Consider the following 21,385-nt stretch of genomic DNA (forward strand, 5'->3'; position numbering starts at 1 on the left):
GTGTGTAGACCCTACGGGTTCGGGAGACATGCAGACATGACCGAGACGTTCTCCGGTCAATAACCAACAGCGGGATCTGGATACCCATGTTGGCTCCCACATGTTCCACGATGATCTCATCGGATGAACCACGATGTCAAGGACTCAATCGATCCCGTATTCAATTCCCTTTGTCTATCGGTATTTTACTTGCCCGAGATTCGATCGTCGGTATCCAATACCTTGTTCAATCTCGTTACCGGCAAGTCACTTTACTCGTTCCGTAACACATCATCCCGTGATCAACTCCTTGGTCACATTGCGCATATGATGATGTCCTACCGAGTGGGCCCAGAGATACCTCTCTGTTTACACGGAGTGACAAATCCCAGTCTCGATCCGCATAAAACAATAGATACTTTCGGAGATACCTGTAGTGTACCTTTATAGTCACCCAGTTACGTTGTGACGTTTGATACACCCAAAGCACTCCTACGGTATCCAGGAGTTACACGATCTCATGGTCAAAGGAAGAGATACTTGACATTGGCAAAGCTCTAGCAAATGAACTACACGATCTTTTGTGCTAGTCTTAGGATTGGGTCTTGTCCATCACATCATTCTCCTAATGATGTAATCCCATTATCAACGACATCCAATGTCCATAGCCAGGAAACCATGACTATCTGTTGATCACAACGAACTAGTCAACTAGAGGCTCACTAGGGACATATTGTGGTCTATGTATTCACACGTGTATTACGATTTCCGGATAATACAGTTATAGCATGAATAAAAGACTATTATCATGAACAAAGAAATATAATAATAACTTATTTATTATTGCCTCTAGGGCATATTTCCAACAGCATCTTCCATCTGCGAAGCCCCAAGCTCCACATAGTCCGGATCCGCATCGAAGTCTGTCTCCTCCTCTTCATCTTCCTGTTCATCAATCCATGCTTGGCTGGAAGAAGGACGAGCGGAAGAAGCACATACTTGGCTCGAAGATGGACGAGCGGAAGAAAGAACATCCATTCTATACTGAGCACGTGCACGCACATCCGTTGATGAACCTCCATGGCAAGAGAGTAAAGCGGCTAGTGTTCGGCAACGATTCACAACCTTCTGCAGAGGCAAAGGCATTGACATGTAAATATGCAAAAATAGTTCACATGATATAAAATAAATGTTCATATTAAAAAGGCCTCTAACCTGTAGAGTACTCCTAACGAGACCGTCTGTTTCTCTACCAGGTGGGCGGCCAAGCACCACATTACTATCATTGATACATCTCCATAGCTTCGTGCCCTGAATAAAACTTAAGTGACACACCACTCATAAAGAAATGACACATGTTCAAAAAAGAGACAAAAAGGCATACCACTCGGTCATGCAGAGGGCCATAATCTAGGTGCGCTCCAATGGTCTCCCTAATAGAGTTGTTGAATGCACCATCAGCAGCCTCACTTGGCATTACTTCCAAACAATCGGCACGAGTCCAAGCACCCTTAAGGATAACTGTGTACTCTTTGCGAAGCCACTCCAAATGTCTTAAATATGCCCCCTCGTCCTTGTCAGGTGTGTGATCATCTTCAACTCGGGCATTCCTCTGAGCATTCCACATGTCCACCCACATAAGATGGTGATCCTCCCAATTAATGACATTCTTGTTGTGTTGCCGGCTCATCCTACAAAGCATGAGAAGTATCGGTATCAATTTCATTTTTCAGTGGTTACACATTGATCAACATATGGTACAAAAACTCTCACCTATGTAGCACCACACTTGTCTCAACATACTCCGGCGGGGTGCGTTGTTGTACTCCAAATTGCTTCGAAACACGATGTGGAAGATGCCACTCCACCGCATAAAAGCATATCATGGGGCAACGCACACGCCAAAGATGTTGGTCACGAAAGCACATATTGCTCAAAGGGAACTGCCTAAGTACCATGTATGGCCTCCAATTAACCTACATCACAACATGTCACTAGCCCATGCACAACAACAAAAAAACTAAATTGATAGCAAGGCATTTGATAATTACCTAGTTGTAAGTAAGCATGTCAAGCTCGCTTATGTATGCCTTGTACCGCCCCATGGCTGCGATACTAGACACTTGGACATTAGCCCACGTGTATGCGATAGTGGGATACCGCTACTCATCCCCGTCAAAAGGCCACTCCCAAGGTTCTTCCGGAGCAATGGTCAAGTTACGGCTCACAGGGATACGCTCCCACATCCAAATCTGTAGGGCCCAAACAAAACCACCAAGACAAGATTTCGGCTTACTCCTCATACATGCTCCGTTCAACTGCACATTTGTATACACATTAAAAAATCACATGCAAAAAAATCTTTCATATAATGAAAATTCATCAAATTAGCATTACCTGACGGTACAAAAAGGCTAGTGCCGCCGACCCCCAACTCCACTTAACATCCCAGTTACAAAGAGGGTCCAAGAACATCCAGGAGGCTGTGTCTCCCATGTCGTCAGGAAACACCACTTGGGTCATAAGATTCCATAAGTAAGCCCTTGCGTACCTCTCCACAACAGCCAGACTGACATTCTCTGGGCACTCGTAAAAATGTTCTTGTAGCCACGAGAACAAAACACCAGATGGCCTAGGATCCTTCTTTGTTTCATGAATCCACTCGGGAGGTTCAACACCAACCAAACCTGCAACCCTTTGTCGCCACCCCTCGGACTTCACCTTCCCGGTAAGAGCCCTGCCCTCGATCAGAAGACCAGAGATCATCGCAATATCCTCCAAAGTGACGGTCATCTCACCAAGATCAAGGTGAAAAGAGTGCGTCTCCGGCCTCCAACGGTCCGTAAGGGCGGTAATGGCCGTCGAGTTCAGCCATGGTGGTGTGCCTTTAAAGTTGAGCACAAACTGGAGAAGATCCATTCTTCTAAAATAAGGCTCGTAGCGACGGTCATACCTCAGTGACTCACGTGGGTTGTGGCCTCTCAACCGAAGTACTGGAGGAACCTACAAAAATCACACGCACAATTTATATACTTCTCTAAACTACTCACAATATAATCACAACATGAGAATCGACAATATAGATACATAATTACCTCCCCTCTTTCCACAAGCACAGCACGATGCTTCTCCTCGTAATAATCATCAAGGCCGGGATATTTATCCGGCTCAAACATCCTACAAAATAAGGTAAATGGATTTGTTATGATATATGCTTAAAATTATGACCACATCATATACAAAATTGTGTGAAACTACTACAAATTATCCCAAAGATATAAATCACGAACCACATTACCAACACCAATTCTTTTCAACCTATTTTATCCTAAACAATCTATCACAACTAATTATTAACAAATAATAGGTTCAACCTAATCCAAAAAATGGTCTCTCTCTAAATCCAATACTAAACAAATTAACTAAAAATACTTCAACACAATGAGTATATCCCCAAAATATTCATCAAACAAATCACTAATAACTCATCTTAGGGTTCCACCATGTTTCAAAAAATGCATCTACAATAGCCAATCTTGACTGAAAATAAATGGAGGATTGGGAAGAGAATACCTCAAGTAACTCGGGGGTGCTTCGATCTACTCGTTTTGATGATCAAAATAGCAGATCTGGGGGGGAGTTGGTGAAGAAGAGGGAGGGGGCGGCCGCCAGTTCGTCGGGGCAGGGACGAACTGCCCGAGCGGTCCGAGATATGGGCTGGGTCAGGCCCCCGCGGCCCCGCGTGCATTACTAAATACAGGGCAGAAACACCAGGGCCATTGGCGTTTCTGATGTGCCACGTCAGCGAAAACAGCGTGTTCGGACTGACTGTGGGCCACGGAAGAAACGCTAGCTACCACGGCGTTTCTATGTTGGCCAGAAACGCTAGCTCGGTCAGCGTTTCGATGCTGGCTGGAAACGCCGCGGGCCCTGGCATTTCTAAAAGGGTCAAATCATGAAATACTTTCACGTCGGGTTCAGTTTGTGACGATAAACGTGGACAAGGTCAAAACAGTGATTTCGTCCCCACTAGTGCATGGGTTAAACTACGGTAACATCCATGGAGATGGCATTGTAAGATTTTTTTACTATTACGACATCCGTGCATCTTTTGCATAAATTCTTCTAAAGCTAAACTACATTGCTAACTACGACGTTATTATTATGTTTTTCAACAGAAAACCTCAAAGGATTGTGTGCCTGATCTGATGTTTCCGAAAGGTCGTCTTGATGTTATTAGCTTACGGCCAGGTCATTCTAGGCTTCACCATTGTTCATACCGGATTTCTAAAACAGATGAAGACATGACAATCAAAGAATAGAAAAAAAATATATGGACAATCATAAAGAGCTATTTGGAAGCAACATTGTGCGAAGCGCAAGAATTGAAGACATGATAGTCTCAATTCTCCATAATGGAGCCTCAGGGCCTATCTTGTTTTATGCTATTTTACCTTAGAGAGGGTAGTAGGTCCTATGAGGGAGGAGTAGGTCCTAGGTACAACGTGTTATTATGTGCCACAATGTGTTAGAGTTGATGATGATGATGAGGAGGAGTTGTGATTATGACTAGTGACCAAGTTGTTATATGATGTTTCATGGACGAAAATGATGATCATGATGAGTTGTTATATGACAAATGATGTATTATGATGATAAGTTGTTAATGATATGATGATGATGAGTTATTATATCATTGGGTGAAAGAATTGCAGATTAATTTCAAGTGGGTGGATCCTAAGTGACTAAGTCATGGATTATCACGGTGATGTAATAACTCATTACGATGTAAAAACAATCTCTAAATTACTACTGTATGAAAACTTGTATAATGGTGTATGAATATGACATGAAATAAAAAATGTAATAATAGTAGTAGCGCAGGCAGAGAGGTGTGCTGCCAGTAACTACCAGTTGCGCTTTCTGCACAAAGCGCTGCTACTAAGTAGGTATAGGAGTAGCGCGAGTGAACCCACGCTACTGCTAGCCTTTAGCTGTAGCGCCATAGCAGTAGCGCGATACCCCGTGCTACTGATACACCTAATACCCGCGCTACTGCTAGGCTTTTCCCTAGTAGTGTAAAAGTGGGATATTTAATGTGTTATTGTCTGTCAATGGAAGTTATTTCATGACAACACACATATATTAAGCTAGTACACTTGAAAAGCACATATGAGGCATTCAGTAGACTGCATCTACCTCAGCTAGGCCCGTTGGATATCGTTTTGGGTTGTTTTGGATGCTTGGCCTGCATGAAAATCTTGGCCCAGACGTAGCTTAGGCCCAGATCTTTTGGCAGATTCTCCCAGAATCTTGGGAATCGGGGCTCGCCCCAGCTTCTCCCATAATCTTGAACTCATATTTTTTTTACAATCATGGCTAGTTAGGATGTCAAACTAGGATTGTCAGAAAATGGGTTCAAAATTCTAGGAGAAGCTGGGTGGAGAGTTAATTCTCAAGATTCAAGGAGAATCAACCAAAAGAACTGGGCCTTAAAGCGCCTCTAGGTCTGCCTATGGAGGAATGCTCGAATGGGCCATTTCTGGCAAGTCAGACCTGAGCGATGCAACCCAGGGCATGTGGGTGGAGGCTTTTGTATGCTCGGGGCACGCGTGAGACGCTGCGTTGTTTCCCGAAGCCGCGTCGTAAGCCCCCTCACCCTTCTCTCACCGCTCACTCTCCCCTCTCTCCACTCTCTCATCGACGACAGCGAGCACAAGATCTGGACGACAGGTAGTGGCGGCGAGCATAAGATCTGGACGACAAGTAGTGGCGGCGAGCATAAGATCTGGACGACAGGCAGTGGTGGCGAGCATCAGAGGCAAGATATGGACGACGAGCACCGGCTTCATCACGTTCGTCAATGGCGGCAAGGCCACGGTCCCTGATGGCATCGATGTACGCATTGATTACCATTCTCGCAGTCGATTTACACATTGGTTATACCATTCACACATTCAATTTAGTCACTGGCTGGAGTTCCAGGCTTTGATTTGGGACCGAACAAAGCGTATTGAGTTAGGATTTGAGGGGTTTGAATGAGATTGCATATGGTTTTCACCAAATGATCACAATCCCTTATACCTATTCAAATCCAATGCAACCAAACAAGCAGTGAAGCCTAGCCGCTGCGAGCTGGACGTGCTTGGAATGGCAGTAGCCTTGGGGCTTTGTAATCATCAACCTCTATGGGCATTGTACATCGACCAGGCTCAGGAGCCCTGATCACCATCTGGACCGCTTCGACATAGCCATCATCCACCATCTTCTTCTGGCCGTCGTCCTAATGATGGTGGTCAGCGCATACTCAAAAGCTCGAGGTCTTCATAAGCAAGCAAGTTAGATACACCCCACTTAGTCCATAGAAGATTTCACATATGCATATGCATAGTACAATCACCATTCCTTGCATTGCCATCGATCATGAACGAAGGGAATAAGAAGAAACGTAAGGGAGTATTTTTCTTCTTGTTTTCCGAAAGATCCCCAAACGCCCAGCATCCTGTGCACTGCACGGCCGCGAATTGGCATCTCCCAGCAAGTTCGGCGCTAGTCGGTGTGGTCTATATAAAGCGGACTCGCCCCTTTGCTCCTCCTTCCCCACCCTTTCGCCTAGTGCCCCTAGGCAGGCCTCCGGGCTCGAACCCACTGCTCTAACAAATAATAAATCCGCGTACAAATCTACCCCCACTGACCCAGATCATCCTCATCCCCATCCGCCCCCGCCGCCGATCCGCGCCACAATTCACATCTGACTTCCCCCAATTTATTTTGCTTCGATTCGATTCTCTTGGTTCGTTCGTAGGGGCTAGGGTTGGGAGCCGATCGCGCGCCGCCGGAGCCGATCGATAGGGTTAGGGTTAGAGGGGGGAGGGGCTGAGATGGAGAAGAAGAAGGCGGCGGTGCCGCTGGTCTGCCACGGCCACTCGCGGCCGGTCGTCGACCTGTTCTACAGCCCCGTCACGCCCGACGGCTACTTCCTCATCAGCGCCAGCAAGGGTAAGCCATCCGCCCTCTCGCCCGCTCTAGCCGTGGCTTGCGATGCGTGGGCAACAGTTAGTTGTGTGATTCTATTGCGCAGTGGAATGGATAATACGTTCGCTCCTGTGCTTGTGATGAGACGAATCTGTTTTGGCGGATGAGTAATGGCCAGTGCCGTGGGTTCTATCGGGATTTAATGTTTCATTTAGTTATCTCAGTGCGATTGATTGTCCAGTTAAAGGTGGTTTGTACCAATTTGAATGGTAAGGTTATCCAATGTATTGATATTCTATAGTTTGTAATTTGGGTGATAAGTAGGACGGCTATTGCTTTCCTTGATCATGTGAACTTGAAATGTTTGATATAAGCTAGTAGGGATTATGGTTACCTAATGTGTTGATATTTTGTAATTTTGGTAAGTAGGATGACTACTGCATCCCACAATCATGTGAACTTGGATATTTGAGATAGGAAGGGTGGAATGTAACGAGATATCTCAACAGTTTATTACCCCGATGGTGATGCTATATTTATTGCTTTCATTTAGTGTATCTTGTGTTTGTTTGTTGCCATGTAGTGCAGTTTTTACCATGTAGGTCTGATTTGGAGGACTAAGCGTCTCAATGTACTCTTCATGTCACTCTTGTTCTAGTTGTGGCCTCTTAGTTTGTGACTCGTCTTAAATTATTTGTATGTTTTTAAGTCTTACGGCCACACTGCTAGTCAAGATATCTGTGAAGCAACAAATCCCTGCCCCACCAACCACACACAAGCTCACATGTGTACTTGTAGTCTCTGAGGCTAGATGCCAGATTTAAAGAATTAGTTTGGACCACCTACTTATCGATGGTTATTACATTGGACAGAATTATTCTGTTCCTGAATTGTCCGGACTACAGGTATTTGCAGAAAGTAGTAAATTCAAGTCTGTTCAAACGAGGGTTTGTAATTGTGTGTTATACTCCCTCTTTATTTTTCATACACGCAATTAAGCTGTCACAGCTGTGATGGGAGTCAGACCATACAAGTATGAAAGCCTTGCTTCCATAGCTAAAAGCAATATAAAAACACCAATATAAGCACAAACTAAAATGTAGGGGTAGCGACTCTTGAATAGTCGACCCTGCAGTTGCGACTAGTCACGACTCATCGACTAGTTGACGCGTTGTTGAGTCGACTTCTTTTTACGACTCACCGACTAGTCGACGACTCAAAAACAGTGCTATGAGGACAGGTATAAAACAGTAAATTATGGATAACTGTACATAGATTATTGAACATCTATTTTGTGCATTGATCTGGTTGTGCATTTTGATGTCTCAAACTTGTACTGCTGCAAAATCTATGTACACTGAACAGTGTTAGATTCAAAACAAATATTCCCATATATTTGACAAAAGAGGGACCGGATCTGCATCTATTTCCATCTCTAGCAGATGTCATCCCATTTGTTTTTATGTAAATACATGTATCTTCTAGATTTACAATTATTTTAATTTTGAATTAATAAGAGAATGATTAAAAGATGTTTTTTGTCTTTGAGTTGAACAATAACCAATACATGTATTTTGTTATAAGTATTAGGACATTGTAACATGAATGACAGAAGATTGTTTGTCTCTTAATTTTTGCTTGATATTAATATTACAAATACTGGAAAAGAGAGAAACATAAACTTTAAAGCATATCACTCGAGATTCTACCCTGTAGTAAACTTAAATATGTGTTAGAGAAATGTACTATCTTGTTTGATTGCTGGCTATCAAATATAGCTTATATTGTGTACTTCCCTTTGCAGACTCAAATCCAATGCTTCGTAATGGTGAGACTGGAGATTGGATTGGGACTTTCGAAGGTCATAAAGGTGCTGTTTGGAGCTGTTGCCTTGACACAAATGCTCTGCGTGCTGCCTCTGGTTCTGCAGACTTTTCAGCGTATGATTTTCTTATGCATTGTTTGGTTCCAGTTAGTTTAGTCATAAGTGGGAATACATCCTTACTGCTGTATCAATTGATGCTTATCCTTTTTTTTCTGTGTGTAATGCTTATGTGCTGGTGGTAGTATGTTCGCTCAGTTGTTTTGCCACCTCTCCGCTCCTTATCTTCTCCTGCAATGACAGTGTTCTTCTTAGATAAAGGTGGCTGCTGGTGGCAGGGTTAGGATTAAGGTCCAATTTTTTATGGTTGGTTCACCAGGATCCTTGAGGCCTGGACTGTAGAATTACTAAATTAGGGTGGGGTGTTGATGGTGCTATCGGACGCGGAATTGGAGGGGGCAGTGTGCGGTGGTGGCGGGTCATATGTGAGCCAGTTAGGTTGAGTGGAGGCGGGGGTGGGAAAGAGGCTACCTACGTGGACGAAACACATGGATAACCACGACACTGGTTGGCCCAGTCAGCATGGCAGTGAAAGTAGGGGCAAGATGAGAAAGTGTTGATGGCTAGTAGTGGTGCACTAATGTGTGTCTGGTACCGCAATAACTGCATGTTTTCTTGCATCTTGATTTGGAATGTTGCAAAGTTATTTAACCATATTCCACTTATAGCCATTAAACTGCACATGGTTTGCTAATTTCGTAATCTTGTCCACTGTTGGCTGCATTTATGGTAAAAAGGCCCAAAGAATCAAACAGCACACAGCATAGTAAAGTATTGTACTACTTAAGTCTACTTCGAAATTAATGGGCATTCATAATTAGGTCAATGTGCATATACATAAATCACAGATTGTTCTCTTAAATTTCTTCTGTTGTAAATATATATTCTAGATGCAAAACCAGGGCTTAGTACAAAATGGATTCAATGAAAGATCTGTTGCAAGTGTGCGCAGGACAATAAGAACAAGCATGTTTGCAAGAAATAATGCTAATCAGCAAGCATCATATAGTTCTCTGATGTTAATACTCATAGATTGCCCCATATTCATATTTCTGAGTTTAGCCTGCTGTTTTCATAGACATATATCCATTGACACCTCCGTTTTCTTTTCTTCTCAGTAAAGTATGGGATGCACTAACAGGCGATGAACTACATTCATTTGAACACAAGCATATAGTCCGTGCATGTGCCTTTTCTAAGGTATTGCTTGTTCAAACTGATGCCCTGCCCCTTTTCGTTCCTAATGTTGATGGTTATAGCACTTTCATGGTCTACTAAATTTTAGCCTGATCTAATATAATTTTTCATTCCTGCCTAAAATATATTAGCTATCAAAAGCAAACATTGGTTTCTGAAATCTGGACCATTTTACATGCTTTAGTCGATTGTTGTTGTCTTTCATGAGCAGTTTTTAACCTAATTAAATTGCAAATGTCACTGCAGGACACCCACCTGTTGCTTACTGGAGGTATGGAAAAGATTTTGCGTGTATACGATTTGAACAAACCAGATGTTGCTCCGAAAGAACTTGACAAATCACCTGGTTCTGTCCGAACTGTTGCTTGGCTTCATAATGACCAAACTATACTGAGTTCCTGCACTGATACGGGTGGAGTAAGGTGTGTTTGTGTGTCTGTGGAGGAAATGCCTCTATTTTGGTATCCTGAACATGTACTGGTTGGCTATATAGCATTGTCCGTCTCGAATAACTACTGTGGGTTTTGACAGGTTATGGGATGTGAGGAGTGAAAAAATTGTCCAAACTCTTGAAACCAAGGGACCTGTTACCAGTGCAGAAGTAAGCCAGGATGGCAGGTTCATCACCACAGCTGATGGCTCAAGTGTAAAGTTTTGGGATGCTAATCAGTAAGTCCTTTTCTGTTGACATTTTTCTGCATCATATGAATAGATAAATTTCTTATGTACAAACCTTTTGGTGGTTACCCTGCAGCTTTGGGCTTGTTAAAAGCTATGATATGTCGTTTACTGTGGAGTCAGCTTCACTTGAACCAAAGTCCGGGAGCAAATTCATTGCTGGAGGAGAAGATATGTGGGTTCATGTATTTGATTTCCTCACCGGTGAAGAAATAAGTAAGTCAATCTATTTGAACATTTAATCGTCCGTTCTTCTCTTCAATCAGTGTGGTTTGCATTATCCAAACAGAAACACCAGCACCATTAAATCTGCTGTTAATTACAATTAAGACCATGAAAGTAAATTTCTGCGTTCAGAAGTTAATCTCCTCGAATGGCGAGCTTTTATTCTACATTTATCTGGTCATTCTTGTTGCACTTGTCATTAACTCTGAAAAGGAATTCATGCAGTACATTTTGTTGCACCTTGTAGTCATTGCTGCCACATCTGTATTATACTCCCTCCGTCCGGAAATACTCGTCGGAGAAATGGATGTATCTAGACATATTTTTGTTCTAGATACATCCATTTTTATCAATTTCTCCGACAAGTATTTTGGGACGGAGGGAGTATTATAAAGCAGTTGAAAAGCAACATTGGAAATTGATCAATATGTTGTTCTATATTTCAATGATGGGATTCATCAATGTAATCTTAAGCAAGAGTTCCACCGGCACCGAGACTAGTTTATTACCATTTTCACTCATCATTATTTCATGTGTTTATTTTTATATTCTGCATTTATTTGATGGTATTTTTGTTGCAGTATTGTCATGTTACTGGTTTGATTGTGCTTCAATTGTATACTTTTCAGAAGTTTTGGTTGCCCAGTATTATTGGTTCCTTTTTCTCTCAATTACACTTTGCCATGCTGACATAACCGAGTATTGTTGTGTATTGTGCAGCCTGTAACAAAGGGCATCATGGTCCAGTTCACTGCGTCCGGTTTGCACCTGGTGGCGAATCATACGCCTCAGGGTCGGAAGATGGTACTATTAGGATCTGGCAACTGAGCCCAGCTAATGCGGATGCTGAGGAGGCGGTCGATACAAATGGTAAGCCGAAGGCTGGAGTAGAGGAGATTGCATGTAAGGTCGAAGGCTTCCAGATTGCCAAGGAGGGGAAGGCCGAGGAGTAGGATTACATCGTTGGACGAGATGCTGTTGTTATCGTCAAAGCTGCTCTTTCCGCCTTGCCTTGCGTCTGTTCTTCAAAGCCGGTGTCCGACGCAAGTGTGGCTGGCTTGTATGAGTAGTTAACTGCGCCGTGGGAAAAATCTTGCCCTTCATCGAGCAAATGCTAGGGATTTTTTGGTACACCGAGAATAAGCCAAGAGTAGAACATTTTGTGGATGAGGTGTTGATCAGGATTAGATTGAGATGCCATTGTGTATTTTGTGTTGACACATTTTTGTCCCACCCTTTTATGTTGACGATGATAGACGAAATGGTGTTGTTTTGGTTGGTATTCGCTGGAGAACATGACAGGAAAACAAAATGATATTTCCAGATTTGGTATTACTACTTAGTAAACTGCATTACAGTGGTAACATCGCCTGTTTGTCGCATTACTTTGTTGCCGACCGTTTAGACGCCCTAGAACCCTAGAAGTGCGCAGCCTTTGTGCAGCAGGTGAATTAAACAACGGTTACATTCTTACCGAGTTCGCCATCACACGAGTATCAAGAACCAACTGCTCCCGCCTTCCAGGTTAACTAGGCCCCTCAACACATGGGTAGTTGAAGTCAGTCAGCAAAGAAATTAGTCGGAGCCACCGCAGCTTTCCGCCCCAGGCTGCTCGTTGATTTACTACTAGGTCTTCCATGTTCCAATGTGAGGGTGGTGCCCGGAGATACACTGTGACGGCACCGCTCACACCATCCCGTGAGGGGTAAAACCGGGAGATCCGTGGACAAGCACGCACGCACTGGACCAGACTCCAGGCAGGCATGCAGTCAGTCAGTCAGGCCCGTCGGCGTCGTGGACACAAAGGACGGACAGGCACTGGGGTGGGGGGTCCGCCCTGCTCGCAACTTGCAGCTTTGCAGCGCCGGTACACGCCGCGCTGATAATTTCATTTCATCATAGGCCCCGCCTCCCCCTTCCTTTCCTTCCCCCCACCCCACACTCCCCTCTCTCTCTCTCTCTCTCTCTCTCCAAAATCAAATCAAACCGGAGCCAAATCAAAGCAGCTCTTCCCGGAACACCGGCCAGGATCCCCTCCCCGCCGGATCCGCCCCCGTCCCCGCCTCCGCCTCCGCCCGCGGTTCGATCCGGCGCGGCCGCCTCCCGGCCTGCATTCGGGGCGCTCCGGTCGCCGGCGCCGAGTCCTCCCCTCTTCGGTCCGTTCTCTTCCCTCCCCCCCTGCATGCCTGCCTCCAGTGCCGCTCTTCTCCGCGCCGTGTTCCAGTTCTAGGCGTTCCTGGGGGCGCTCCTTGCTTGGTTCTCGCTGGGGGCGAGAGCGCGGGGCTGGCTTGTAGGGTTTGGGCTCCAGAAGTTGCGTCCCCTCTCCCCGGGGTCTCGGTCCTTGGTGCTGAGCGGATGAGTGGGGAGGCGACGCAATGCTGCTGTTTCACTGGGGTTTAGTGTGCCAATTTTGCTGTATTTTTTTTCTTGTCATGGTGGTTCCATGTTTGTTCCCCTGCTGTGAGATTCCAACGGTAGCTAGGTCCTCGCATCTAGTGCGTCCTGTACCCTTTTGGAAGATTCCGGAGTAGCTCTAGGGGTTATAACAGGAATGTGGGATTATTAGGTTAGATAGATAAGCCCCAGAAGATGCTTTCCATTATTTATCACATATGAACTCAGTTCTGCGGGTTAAATTTACTCACTACTTGGACGTCCTTGTCAGTTTACTGTACATTTCTCTAATTGGATGTAGTTTTGCTAGAGATTATAGGAAGTAGGTTATATATCTCTAATTGGAAACCGGTGCGTCCCCTCTCCCCTGGGGTCTCGGCCCTTGGCGCTGATGAGCGGGGAGGCGGCGCAATGCTGCTGTTTCACTGATGTTTATTGTGCCAATTTTGCTGTGTTTTCATTGTTGTTATGGTGTTTTCCTGCCAGGAGATTCCAACTGTAGCAGTGCGTCCTGTGTCTTCCGGTTAGGTAGATGAGCCCGAGAAGATGGTTTGCATTATCACATAAATATGAACTCAGTGTTGCAGGTTAAATTTACTCACTGTTTGGACATCATTGTCACTTTAGTGTACATTTCTACTCGTTAGATGGAATTTTGCTAGGGGTTATAGGAAGTTGGCTATATATCCATCACCCATGCTTTGAACCAAATGCACAGTTCCCTTACTCCTCTTTGCTAGAGTTTGCAAATAAATAGAACATGTCCTGTATAACATCAACAAGTTTGGGTGAATCTCACTTTCCTTTGGCGGAGTTGCCACCTAATGTGTTGTGTTGGTAATTTTTGCCCTTTTTTTGGGAGTTGATAATTTTTGCCAGTTAACTTCACGTAGTTATGACTTGTTCAATCTCCAAACTTAAGCAGTGGTGGGAGGGTAGATAATTTTTGCCAGTTAACTTCACGTAGTTATGCTATATTAATTTGCTAATTAAAATTATTTTTATATGCTGACTGTGGATTAAATGATCTGGTGGACTATGCTATTTCAAATTATTTTTATATGCTTTATTCCTTGGAGTTTTTCTTCTTCCATTTTGTTGATACTATGGTTGCATGATGCAGTTTGAAGCATAATTTGGGAGGATCTGAATAAGGAAGCACATAAGGTCGACCTGTTCTTGATGGATAAAATACCTTCCGATTGCCCTTATCCTGGATGTTTCTTCTGTGTTATGAAGGAAGCAAACCCTAGCAAACGAAGAGCAAGTGTGCTGAAATTCTTTAGAGAACTTCCTTCCCAAGATGATGATGGCCAAGTTCTCCCTATTAGTGGCCTTTGGAACACTGCCATGGCACACCCAAATGACCCTGAATTCATCAACTTGGGGATATTTGAGTGCATGGCAGCTCTAATATGGAAGGGCCTGAAAAACAGGCGTTGGCTTTCACATGATCAGAATATTTACATCCCATATTATGCAGCACATGTTATTGGATCATATACGATGAATATGGAGGAGTTTGCAGAACGTGCTGTTCGTGCCGGAGTAATACCTCCATTAGTTGAACTCTTAAGAGGTAGGCTGACCTGGGTGGAGCAAAGAGTTGCTGTCAGAGCTTTGGGGCATTTGGCTACATACCCTAGTACATTCCCTGCTGTTGCTGATCATGGAGAAGTGCTTGAACTTGCAATTCAACTTGCCTCAAGCTCTCTAGAAATTGTGTACTCTCACTTTTACCAATTCGTAGATCGAAGGCTTGGTTACCACTGTGATCTTCTTACACGTGGTATGGGTGGTGCTGAAATGGAATCTCGTAAAGCTGAGGAATGGGCTAGCCAACTGCAGTGCTGGTCTTTGCAGCTCATAAACTGCTTTGCATTTAAGCCTGAGTTTCTCCATGATATCTGCAAGCCTGAATTTCTAGCTAAGTTACCTGGTATGTGGGGTGGGCTTGTGAATGAGAACTCACCTGCTGGTGTTGGTTTACTAAGAACAATCTGCCAGAGCAAGCTTGGACGAGGTCATGTTGCTAATATTTCTGGTGTCATCGAAGCTTTATGCAACATTGCTCGTTCTTCAGATGACTGGCAATACATGGCCATTGATTGTCTACTCTGGTTAGTGCAGGATCCTAGTACATATCATAAGGTAAGACATTCCAAATTTTACACAATGCTTGAAGGGATGCTTAAACATGATCAAGAATTTTAATTTAGTGTCTTGTCACTTGGTGCCCATTCCCATGTCCTAATTGAAATGGCCTGGATTATATTTGTTGAATTGCTTGAGCTTTAAATATATTGACAAGTGTTCCTTGGACTTGATAACAAGAAAATGTAAATTACATAATTTCTGATAAACATTAGGAAATGAAGGGTCGAACTAGTATTTGGAGCTGACAATTTTTGAGAACTGATATTAAACTTCACTTTCTATATTGGAAACATTAATTTCGTTGGAGATAACTGCAAATTAGACAACTCTTTGTAAACCTTTGGAAATGAAGAGCCGAGTATTTTGAGCTACCAATTTCTGATTATTTTAATATTTTAAATACTATTGTTAAACTTAGGATGCTGCATTTTGTCTGTTTAAGCTGTACAATGATTTCAACTGTTCAGTGTTTCAGATATTGTTTGGTGCAAGCTATGTTGTCTGCTTTCATTTTGTTAATGCTACTTCAAAATGGTTACTCTGGTTATTTGCACAAAGAAAACTTTATCATTACTGTAGTCCTGTCTGGATGCAGTCTATAATTGTTTGTTAAGCTTTGGTTTTTGTAACTTTAGTTGCTTTTCCCATGTGTACAGGTTATAGATAAAATCGCCCCGACACTGATAGATTTAGCGGATATTTCCACACTCGGTGATTACAAAAGGCTGGGTGACACTATTGTCACAGTCCTCCAAGAGTGTATGCAACAAAATGGGAACTCACGGAACTCAATTAGTAGTCACACCAAAGAAGAAATTGATGAACTGTTGAGTTTCAAGCAGAAACTGAAATCGGAAAAGAATATGCCAAAGGAAGATCTTCATATAAAACAAGCTGCAGCATTAGTTGTAAAATTGGAAGGTAATTCTCTGTTCTCTTCAGGAAATATTGAAGGAGCTGCAGCGAAGTACTCTGAAGCACTCGCATTGTGTCCAATGAAGTCCAAGAAAGAAAGAGTGGTGCTTCATAGCAACCGAGCTCAATGTTATCTTCTCCTGCAGCAACCTTTAGCTGCCATCAGTGATGCTACCCGTGCATTGTGCCTTCATAGTCCGTTGAATCGACATGCCAAAAGTTTGTGGAGAAGAGCTCAAGCATATGATATGCTTGGTTTAGCAAAAGAGAGCCTGCTGGATGCAATTCTGTTTATAAATGAATGCTCTCAGTCCAGTGATCCTGATCTATCCTTGAGGCAAAACAAGGTTCCTGATTACGCTGAGCGATTGGTAAAGAAGCAGATGCGTGCTGCTTGGTTATTCAGGGAATCATCCCTAAAACATGGTGGAATCCATTGTGAGGGAGATGCTAGTGATGCATTTCGGCAAGAGGCTGATGACTCTGAGTGGGAGACAGTGAGTGAAAGCGATGGTGAGGATGATGAAAGGAGGGGAGCAGATGATGAAACTGAATGGAAGAGTGGTGGTCACAGGGAAGATGCGTACGAGAAAAGCTGAGAAACAGGTTTGCAGAGAAAAAATGTTTTCCTTTTATTTATTTATTTGAACTTTGTTTTCCCTTCTAATAAGTGTAGTGTAATGCATGTAAGAAAATTTGAATTTTTGTTTTTTGAAGAATGGCTATGATACTACATGTCTATGATTTGAAAATTAAACAACTTTTCTTACCATCCCCTAATTATCCTACAAACAGGAGTGGTAGAGTGGGCAAATAAACAAATAGCGACGGGAGAACAGTTTTTAAACAAAATTGTAACTAAACGTTGTATGTACTGTAACCACCCCAATATATTCTTTAAGAAACGAAATTAGAAACTTTTCCTGCCTCAGTGCTCAATCTATATGTGCTACACACATAATCTTTAGCAATCTGCGATTTCTTTACCTTTTCCTGGCTTTAGAAAGGTGATGTTTCATTATAGCTGATACAAACAACTGGCAACGATGGTGCTTTCCTAATCCAGGCATCTGTTATCTTTCAGGTTTTGGTGTCATTAATCGTTATTTGGTAAGCTTGCTCTCATTGTGCTTGTGTCGGAAGCGGCAACAACAACAGAAGCAGCCGCTTGCCTGCTGCTCTATCAAAGCAAAATTAAGTTGTGGAAACTAGATGAGTCTGCTATCGAGAGCTCATAAAAATGTAGCTTTCAAAGTATGTCTGGTGTCACTGTATTGTCAGCATGGAGAGCAAGGCCAAAATTTAGCCGTTGTCCTCGCCATGTTCTTTGGTCTGTGTGAGTCGCTGTGACAGATTCTTGAGAATGTTGTCTTGCTCTTGATTGGTGTTGTAAATTGAACAGAACAGTACCTTAGTTCTATCTTAAACATCATCGATTTGTGAATGAGCTTTACCTTGAAGACGCAATGCAAGTGATATATATCGTGCGTCTTGAAAATTCCATTTTTGTGGCGCAGATGATGGAGTGCTTGATCGCAACAGGAAACCTTTTTCCAGTTTACTCTTTGAGATATCTTTGGGATATTTGCAGTGCAGCGGAATAGTTGATGAACGTGCACGAACAGATGATACAGGGCAAAAACCATGATATAAAGAACAGAAAAAATCAGTCTGTTCAAACTGTGATGTTGCTGGCCACCTAGTATACTGTTAAAGATCTAACCGCATCACGGTTTTGGTTACTGTCAGAAGACATGTTTTTTTTTTTCTACATTTTTATGGAATTTGATATGTTTATGCCTAATCTTTGCATCCATGCGGTTGTCCGACCTTGGATGTTTTAACCTCCAAATTCATGCATAAATCTTTGCACCCTGGTTTTTTCAACCTGAAAAGTCACATAAAAACATTTCAACATCCTAGCCTAGCCGTTTCAATCCACTATTTTGAAAATAAGATGTGAGAATTCTACAAATCTAGAAGCCCATATTTCCCCTCTCCCAAATTCATTCATAAACTTCTCATCCTGAAAAGTCACATAAGAACATTTCAGCATCCTAGCCTAGCCGTCTCAGTCCGCTATTTTGAAGATAAGATGTAAGGCCTTACACAATGGTGGGTGCTTATGCACAGGTGCTCGAGGAAAAAGAGCAGCATCGGATGTGGTCTTGCAATGCAGAGGTGCTTCAGTTGCTTAGATGGAGGCGTTGGACTCTTTTCTCTTCCTTTTTCTATTGATGGAGGTTTTGAAGGGAGCAGTTATTTCTAAGTATCGGTTGGCATCGGAAGCAAACATTTGCTTCTGCCTCCCTTCCTAAGCACCGGTGCAATCCAATATGAGGAAAAAAAACGTTTTTTTTCTCTAGCACCTGGCTAAGCACCCCAGCTATATAGGGCCTAAATGGGAATTCTACAAATCTAGAAGCCCACACTTCCCCTCTCCACCTATATGCCACCAGGATTGCTTCTTCATGGTAGTGCGGACCCGGTGGAGAGGGAAAGGTAGGAGCCAACTACGACGGAGTTTGTGACACCGTGCCAAATCCGACAGTGGTTGGCAACCATTATAGGTAGCATCCATGCAGATGATTCATGGAGTTTGTGACACCGACGGTTATGCCGGATCCGGCAGTGGTTCATGACCATAAACAATGCTCTAACATAGCGAACATGCAGATGATGACGAGTATGAGAGTGTCCTGGATCGTGCAACTATAGTTGTGTGTGTGTGTGAGAGAGAGAGAGGTGACTCGTTTTTTTATCCTAGGACATGGTAGATAGGCGGAATTGTCTTCTCCTGCGAGCAATTGTAGATTATTTTTTATTTAAGTATTGATTCTCTTTCAAATGGTTGCTTTGATTGTGCAATCTTTATCATCGAAATGTACAACCATGACCTAAAGTTGCATAAAGTTTTTTCCCCGACCATTGGATCCTAAAAATAGTTAACCAGTTCAATTTGTAAAGCATTTTTCCTCTTACAGGAGCATATGTCATACGTTATTAAGAACTATCACAGTTTATAAATAGATGTCTCTTTCAACAAGAGCATAGTTTCTAAGATGCAATTTTGGCCATTGATTTCTACGTCTCTAGTAAAAAAACATAAAACAACTACAAACCGATATTTTAATGACAAATCTATAATACTTCCATCTAATTCAATCACGATATATTATTGCGTATTGCAAGTTGAATTAGAGATTTTCATCTTCATGGTTCATAATGTTACCTATTAGAACTGGAGTTAGTTAACAATAGAACTACTCCACCAACTGATACCTTAGAAAATCAGGGGTTCGCTAGGCACCGACCTTATTTTCTGGAATAATACAAAGTTTATGACGGGTGGTGGAAGGTCTACTATAATGTCACTAGGTATGTCTTTTGATGATGTGTTTTGGGTCATAGCAGGAATGCAACATAAGAAAATGACTAAACAACTTAATTTTAGCATGTAAGGAGGAAACCATTTTTTTTCTAAGCATCTACAAGCATGGTGGTAAGTTTTTGACGCCACTCACAAATATTGAAAGTCGATATATAGGGCGGTAGCAACCTCCCAAAAGCTCCAACATCTAAGTAGTCTAGAACCTCTTCAAGTCTAGAGACAAAGTTGGTTGCGTATATTTCCCCCGCCTTATGGTTTTTCCGCCTCCACTTTTGTGCATTCTATTCCATGCCTATCCAACCAAGATGTTTTGAAGAGGTGCTTTCATTTTGTCCATATAACCAAAATTGACGTAGACTTACATATCAGTGACAAGTAATTTTTATTTTTATTCTTGAAGTGAGGTATTTTCTGGTTAGTATTAATTAACATGAAGCTGCACACTTATACCACCAAAAATAACAATGAGGAGAATAACGACGCTTCGCCTCCCGAGTACGTTACCACTTTTTGCCTCATATTCTTGGGCGGCAAGTAAGGTCAATGATGTGCAACAGTATGGTATAATAGAATTTTTTTACATGGACTGATTTCAAAATAGGGAAAAAGAGCCTTGAAAGAAGGTGACAAAAATTGACGAGTTAGAAGAAATACATTAATTGAATCTAAATACATAGTTTTTTTATGCCACTCGCAAATATTGGAAGTCGATATACAGGGCGGTAGCAACCTCCCAAGAGCTTCAACAACTTAGTAGTCTAGCACCTCTTTTAAGAGACAAAGTTGTTCACGTAGTTTTCTTTAGTCTTACGGTTTTTCTACTGCCACTGTTGTGCATTCTATTTCATACCTATCCAAGCAATATATTCTGAAGATGTGCTTTCATTTTGTTCACCAAAATTAATGTAGACTTACAATCAGTGAAAAGCAATTTTTTTTTTTGAAAAAGGCTTTTTGTTAGTATTAATTAATCATGAATCTACACACGTACACCTCCAAAAGAATAATGAGGAGAATAACGACGCTTCGCCTTCAGGGTTCATTACCGCCTTTGCCTTATATTTTTGGGCGGCAAGTAAGATCAATGATGTGTGGCGGCATAGTATAACCGATTTTTTTACACGGATTGATTTCCGAATACGGAAAAAGAGCCTTGAGAGAAGGTGATGAAAAATGACAAGTTAGAGGAATACATGAGCGGTCACTTCCATTAGCGATTTACTTACCATTCATCTTATTCTCTTGAACGACATCGAAGACATTTAAGATCGTTGATAGACGATGATGCGAAGATGACAACTAATTGAATTCGATATGTAGTGAATACGATAAGGTTAACAATGTCGTCAAGACAAGAAAATGAAGACTATAACATATGAGATGATTGATAAGACAAATTTAGATCTGAGGCGCCCCGACAAGGAAGTCAGTGGCATTTTTATTTTGAGCACAATGGTGAACATATTGTACCAGGCCTCTCAAACAGGATTGTGCCAAAGCCCTAAAAACCCATAGATAACCCAGGGCAGGGCCCCACGAAGCCCAGAAGCAAAGCCATTCCCCCTTCGTTCGTTGTTTCCTCTTCCGTTACC

General features: G+C 42.6%; 2 protein-coding genes across 3 annotated transcripts; both read left to right on the plus strand.

Moving 5' to 3' along the window:
* Window positions 1-6,568: 6,568 nt before the first annotated feature.
* Window positions 6,569-12,271, plus strand: LOC119309211 (serine-threonine kinase receptor-associated protein-like). The gene is made up of 7 exons (XM_037585245.1): window positions 6,569-6,978; window positions 8,759-8,894; window positions 9,955-10,036; window positions 10,280-10,455; window positions 10,565-10,702; window positions 10,788-10,927; window positions 11,657-12,271. The coding sequence occupies exons 1-7, from the start codon at window positions 6,861-6,863 to the stop codon at window positions 11,887-11,889; spliced, it is 1,023 nt and encodes a 340-aa protein (XP_037441142.1). The 5' UTR covers window positions 6,569-6,860; the 3' UTR covers window positions 11,890-12,271.
* A 611-nt stretch (window positions 12,272-12,882) lies between these two features.
* LOC119309210 lies at window positions 12,883-17,882 on the plus strand. Of its 2 annotated transcripts, XM_037585244.1 has the most exons (5): window positions 12,883-13,092; window positions 13,817-13,917; window positions 14,454-15,481; window positions 16,144-17,008; window positions 17,487-17,882. In XM_037585244.1, exons 3-4 carry the CDS (start codon window positions 14,513-14,515, stop codon window positions 16,999-17,001), a joined length of 1,827 nt encoding a protein of 608 aa, XP_037441141.1. In that variant the 5' UTR covers window positions 12,883-13,092; window positions 13,817-13,917; window positions 14,454-14,512; the 3' UTR covers window positions 17,002-17,008; window positions 17,487-17,882. The 2 variants fall into 2 exon arrangements, with proteins under 2 accessions (XP_037441141.1, XP_037441140.1); XM_037585243.1 differs by lacking the exon at window positions 13,817-13,917 and having other exon boundaries at window positions 12,884-13,092.
* The last annotated feature ends 3,503 nt before the right edge of the window (window positions 17,883-21,385 follow it).

This window comes from Triticum dicoccoides, chromosome 5B (genome assembly GCF_002162155.2).
Source record: "Triticum dicoccoides isolate Atlit2015 ecotype Zavitan chromosome 5B, WEW_v2.0, whole genome shotgun sequence".
Lineage (NCBI taxonomy): Eukaryota > Viridiplantae > Streptophyta > Magnoliopsida > Poales > Poaceae > Triticum > Triticum dicoccoides.

Coding starts and splice junctions, on each gene's coding strand:
- LOC119309211 (XM_037585245.1), top strand. CDS start 6,861: ATGGAGAAGAAGAAGGCGGCGGTGCCGCTGGTCTGCCACGGCCACTCG. Junction 6,979..8,758: donor CCTCATCAGCGCCAGCAAGG/GTAAGCCATCCG, acceptor TTCCCTTTGCAG/ACTCAAATCCAATGCTTCGT. Junction 10,456..10,564: donor ACTGATACGGGTGGAGTAAG/GTGTGTTTGTGT, acceptor GGGTTTTGACAG/GTTATGGGATGTGAGGAGTG.
- LOC119309210 (XM_037585244.1), top strand. CDS start 14,513: ATGGATAAAATACCTTCCGATTGCCCTTATCCTGGATGTTTCTTCTGT. Junction 15,482..16,143: donor ATCCTAGTACATATCATAAG/GTAAGACATTCC, acceptor CCATGTGTACAG/GTTATAGATAAAATCGCCCC.